Here is a 6,000-nt window from a genome sequence, read left to right as displayed (position 1 = left end):
GTTCGATCCCAGACTCGGGTAGCTGGCTCGAGGTTCATTTATCCTTCAATCCTTCTGAAGCCAGTAAATTTGAGTACCCAGCTCGCACTGGGATGGGCAATGTGTGGCCTGCACAATTAAATTATAAACTGTCCACAGAGTGCTTTAAGCATTATAGGGCAGTATATAAGCAGCACGCTTTGCAACCATTTTCAAGACTTCATAATTTATAACAAAGAGTGATCCCTTACCATTGGTCACACTCCCTGGGGCTGATAGGGAGTAAAGTCCAACATCATTTGGAAAATCATCTTTCTCCTACCCATTTAAGAGCTGGTGCTGTATAACCTGCTCTTGGTACCTGATCCAGCCACTACATTTTATGTTACGCTGTATATCTTTCAGCACTCATTTTTTTAAAAATTATTATTATGTTCCATCAAGTTGATTCTGGCTTATAAAAACCTTACCAGGATTTCCTACGAGTACTCAGAAGTGGTTTATCATTCTCTTTTGTTGGCAGACTAAGACCATGTAGTTTGCCAAGTTCAAACAGGTGGCAGAATATAATAACCCTATCATACACACAGTGATCTCAGCTGGCCCCCTTCTGCCAAAAAGCACAGTGAGGATTCTAACTCCTGGCGCTGGTTGTGCAGCCAGGGGCTCTGAGCCACGGAGGCACACCAGTTCCTTTCTCCTTCACCTCTCTCTCTCTATACATACTATAAACCAGTGGTTCTTAACGTGGGCGATAATGCCCCCCAGGGGGCGATTTCATTTTTCAGGGGGGCAGTAGAACGAAAAGGGGCGGTGTGGGGGCGCTGGAGCAGAAGGGGGGCGGTAGGGGGGCGCTGGAGCAAGCCAAACCTGTGAAGATGGCTGCAGCCTTTTTACAGTGTGCATGAATATATATTTTCCTCCAATCTTAATTTAGTTTCAGAGTTTTTGTCTTGAAATTTTTAGTTCCTGCATTGCGGTTTGTTTTTATGCCCTTTTTATATTTCTTTTTGCGTCTTAAAATTCGCTTACATCTAAATAATTAAATGTTACTTTTTGGGAGCATTTCATTTTCTTAGAATTGAATTTTGTTTTCAGCAGTCATTGGATTTAATAAATAAATAAATAAATAAATATCATGCGGGGAGGGGGGCGATTATAACTTCTTCAATGGCTCAAGGGGGCGTTTCTTTCAAAAAGGTTAAGAACCACTGCTATAAACCTCACTAGTTGTCATATGCTTTGTGAGCCACTGAAGAAATGCCATCGCTTAGAACAGTGGTCCCCAACCTTGGGCCTCCAGATGTTCTTGGACTACAACTCCCAGAAACCTTCACCACCACCTCTGCTGGCCAGGATTTCTGGGAGTTGGAAGTCCAAGAACATCTGGAGGCCCAAGGTTGGGGACCACTGGCTTAGAAGCTTCTGAGATGCATTAACTGAACTGAAATTGCTGAAGGGATTACATTAATGAAGTCTTTAAAAGGCAGAAATCAAGAAAAATGCTAATTATTCTTAACCTATGGAACAAGTAGACTTTGGTGGATGAAGAAATACTAGAGACATTTGGCAGTTTTACATGTTTTTACTCCCAAGAAAAGGAGAGAAGGATGTGGCAGTTTAAAAAAAACCTTTATTGCATTATCATAAAATATCAGTTTTTGTAATAACCAGATTTCAAGGAATGATGACTATCATATGGACAAACTTTCTTTAAAGCTCTAATGTGTGTGTGGACGTATAAAATGCATTGTTCTCATCTCCATACTTCTACAAAGTCCTAAAGGATACTGACTTTCCATTTATCAGATGTTCTGGTGGCACTTTAATTATAACTAATCAGGCTGAAGCATCATGAGGGGTAAAAGAAAATGCAAAAAAGCAGCTTTTTCTGCTGACAAATATGATGGTCTCCAATCAGTGGTGTTTTAGGTAGCATCAATTTATGTTTCTCTTCCAGCTGAAGGGCTGGAAAAAAAAAAAAAGAAATACCACTACAATTCAAAATATACGGTTTGCACCCATTACTACTGCTCACTCACACCTAATATTTTGCAAAAGTGATATTTTATAAAAGCAGCATTTAGAAACAAGAACACCTTTTTTTCCTGAACAAACAAGAATACAATTCTAGACTCCAGTGCAGTCTGCAGCGCATCATATTGTAAACTCTGGGGAAAGAGACAAATCTTTTAACCCCTTACAAAAAGCAGGTACTCTGAAAATTTTGACTTCTACTTCTCCACTCATCTTTTGCATGTAGCATTCCTGCCCCTTCCTTTCTCTCTTTTTTTTTTCCTTTTTTGTTTTTTGGCAGTTAAGACAAGAGGGGTTTGTACATACAAGTATAGCAGCACTTGTTGGGTGCACTCTGATTCCAAGCAATTTTGACACTGACTAATCTCTCAAAGTAAGCAACCCACAGAGATAATGAAGGAGAATGAGGAAGCATGTTAAGGCACTATATTAGATGGACAAGGATAACATGCTACCGAGCTCCTTCCCTCACTCTGTAGCTTTGTAATACTTAGCCCTCACAATAAATAAAGCTCATGGGTCTTACAGGAGTAAGCAAAGACAACCAGATGCAAACAATTGATCCCTTCAGACCTCTGTGAAAAAGGGGGATCTCTGCCCCCACCCCCAGCTTTCACTATGGCAAGCAGCACTTCCATAAGCACCTACCAAAAGCAAGCCCCAAACCACTCATTTCCACTGAAGCGTTCAAGGACTGTGCTACTGTTAACCTTCAGAGGAGAACTAAGACTTTCTCGGTGTCGAGTGAAGCTGGAAAAGAATGCTAGCACTACATCTATAACTTGGGTTTCCTCCCACTGCCATCTATGGCAGGGTCATTAAAGGAGTTTTTCAACTAAGAAGGTCTCAGGTGAATGCTTATACTTCGTGGAAGGTGAAGGTGGTTTAGGTAACAAAAAGTGCATTTCATCTCTTGACCTGCATGCAACAGGCAGGCAGCAATGACTGGGACAAAATTAAGAGTGATCAGCAGCGCCCCATGAACAAAGCAAAACCCAGTATGAAGAATGTTTTGAACTGTCTCTATGCTCACCATCCCCTCCCAAGCCCAAGTACAGTTCAACCACCTCAAGATCATCAGGTTGGAAAGATAGAAAGAGCCACACTGCAAAAGGCTCCCCCCCCCCCAAATTCTTCTAAGACCCAATTTCATCACAGTCTTGTTACAAAGATGGAATCCTTTCCCATTCCCTTCGTTCTTCAGGGATAAGCACACTCAGGCCAAATGCTTCAGGAGGCCTCTTTCCTTTCCTGCATGAAGATCAACGTGCTGGGGGGGGGGCGCAGGTGGTTACTGGGATGGGCTGGATCACAGGTTTATATCGGTGACGTCCGTAGGTGTGCTGGTCAGGTTAACTTCCTGGCTGTCAGGATAAACTGCATTCTTGGAGGGGTTATATTCCTGCCGGGACTGGGATGTCTGTTTCAGGTTCTCAGTCAGGGCAGCCTCAATCTGCTCCTGGCAAGCTTTCAGACAGTCCTAGGGAAAGAGAGAGAGCACCCAAAGAGGTTAAAAAAATGTTCAGCTCTTTTATTATGTTATCATCTGCAACACTCACACAATGAGAACTGAGCATCTTCAAATATCATCATGCAGGGCAAGCGGAGGGTGCATCTGTTGGGAGTTACATTTTACAAAGAGCATTTATGCTCCGTAAAGTTACAAGAGGCAAAGACAGGCAGGTGAGATTAATGAGTTTAATTGACCTTGAGAAAGGCTGAGTGCCTCTGAGTGAGATCAGTATAAAAGAAGCAGTAGCGGTAAGAGAAAGCAATAAAGAAAAGGGGGAGGGGGGACTATGTAAAAAAGAAATATTTAACTTGCATGAATTAAATGTGAATCATGCTTTTCTAAAATAAATAACTTTATTCATGTTAAGACTCTCTGCTGTGCTATTTGGCACTTAAAATATAGGAAGGGGACTACAAACCCCATCAGTATCTGCACTGCACAGTTATACAAGTTTAATACCACTTTAATTGTCATGGTTCCATCCTACTGAACCCTGGAATTTGTGCTTTGGTGAGGTGCTTTGAAATCTCTGCTAGAACTCTACTGCACTTCCTTGAGTAACAGCAAAGAACTCCGTAAGAATCTCAGCAAACTACAGAGCTACAAATACTCTGCCAAACTACTGAGCCAAATCTGGAAGACCAGTTCTGGTGCTTGCTAACTAAGGCAATGTGCTGACACTCTGCAGACTGTTGCCATTGCTGCTGGAGGCAGAATACTGAGAATGACTTCAGGGAGGCTCTACCTAGAAATTTCAAAGGAAGCACTAACATTCAGAGGGTGGGGGGGGGGGAAATCAGCAAAGTAGCTCTCAAAATTTCTTGATCAAAGAACTGAAGGACATGAAGTTTTATATTATGAGGGACTCATGCATGACAGTGTGCACAGCACACAAAAACCTCTGGGTTTTATGAAAGTATATTTCTTAATTGCTCCAAGCTACATACATTTCCTTGAAGGTAGCTGACTTACGTAATAATGCACACTGAATTTCAGAGCTTTCAAGTTCTAGATGTGCAGGGAATTCTAAAAAAATAATAATGGTTTTTATGGCTCTACTGAACTTTTGCTTCCTTATACCCACTTGAGATTCTTCATGGGGTTTATTAGTTGTGCCTGTGGGTATTTCGGCAAGGAGAGGGAAAGAGAGCAAACTGTCCAACAAATTCAAAACTTGCATGGAATACAGTCACTGGAACAAAATGCTTCTCTTTACACAAAGTGCAAAGACTGGTAGGAAGAAGCAGAACTCAGAAACTGATGATGCACTTAACGTTCAGGGGATACCCAAATGCTGACACTGGTAGTTAGACCAGTGGAATGTGTTTTTCACCTTGCAGTTCCACAAAGGAAGACCTTCCCCTTAATTCATTTATCTTGTGTGCTTTCTAGATTGTGAAGAACCAGTACAAGATTGTGGCAGTCCCTCCTCTCCCATCCATGATACAAGATTCCCAATCACATGTTCAGTCACTCTAGAGCTCTCACTAGTCCATTTGTCTACACAACACAAATGGTTCATTATTTTAGGTAGCCCAGGTTTTAAAGCAGAGTTGGACAAATGATGACTATTCCAGATGTTGGTAGATTGTTACTCTGACGATCCTTCATCATGGGATATGGTGGTTAGGACTGATTACAGCTGCAATCCAACAGCTACTGCATGATGGGCAAAGCAGCCAATGAGATCCTGGCTGGACAGAAACTCCTAGTCTATCCTAAAAAATAACCCATCCATGCCTCAAAGGCTGAAACTGTGTGCTGTCTCTTTAAAAGCAACATTAAAAGCAGCAACACTGGATACATACACTTGATCTCCTGCCTCTTCTTATGTGGCTGTGCCTGGAAAAGTAAAACAACTCACAACACCTGCCACTCATTGTTTGCAAGGCAGAAGCAGCCATCACCACCACCGCAAGCACTCCTATGTCTTGTGCCAGCATGCACTATTCATGTCATGGATGGGAGAGGAGGGACTGCCACAAACACACACTGACCCACTAAACACACATTCAAGGAAACTCTGTGTGAAGCATTACCTAACATCAGAATGTGTTCACCAATTGGGTGGTTGTTTTTTTTTGTTTTTGCAAGGTTCTAGACATACTAAGCTCCTTGTGGCCGAGCTCTTTAGAGAACAGTATTGCCCATGCAGCAAGATTAATGCAAGGGAAAACTTTAACCTTAAATTTGGGAGGAGTTGAGTTCAGCAATGATTTGCACCAGGAAGATGAGGAAACCCCTCTAGTTCTGCAGTGAGTCACAGTGGTGAGCCTTAACTGACACCCACAGTCTACTGCCTCCCCTTGTCTAAAGACCAGCGGTCACTGTCACACCCCAGCTTATCACTGACATTTTGTGTGCAGAATCAGGGCTCTGACCAGATCCCCAAGAGGCTTCTGAGGCTGGCCCTGTTCACAGGATCCTGTCATACATACAATCTTACCAAGAATCCATACATGCTTCTTAGA

The 6,000-nt window shown here is 42.4% G+C and overlaps 1 protein-coding gene across 3 annotated transcripts in view; it reads right to left on the bottom strand.

Annotated features, from left to right (window-relative positions):
- Window positions 1-1,592: 1,592 nt before the first annotated feature.
- The window catches only part of CCND3 (cyclin D3), a 95,767-nt gene continuing 91,359 nt past the window's right edge, over window positions 1,593-6,000 (bottom strand). For all 3 annotated transcript variants that reach the window (XM_078393117.1, XM_078393116.1, XM_078393115.1), the window contains one exon: window positions 1,593-3,496. In XM_078393117.1, the coding sequence (XP_078249243.1) occupies window positions 3,326-3,496 (171 nt within the window). In that variant the 3' untranslated portion in view covers window positions 1,593-3,325. The remainder of the gene's footprint in view (window positions 3,497-6,000) is intronic.

Source organism: Pogona vitticeps, chromosome 4, assembly GCF_051106095.1.
Source record: "Pogona vitticeps strain Pit_001003342236 chromosome 4, PviZW2.1, whole genome shotgun sequence".
Lineage (NCBI taxonomy): Eukaryota > Metazoa > Chordata > Lepidosauria > Squamata > Agamidae > Pogona > Pogona vitticeps.
This window is presented reverse-complemented; position numbering and strand designations above follow the sequence as displayed.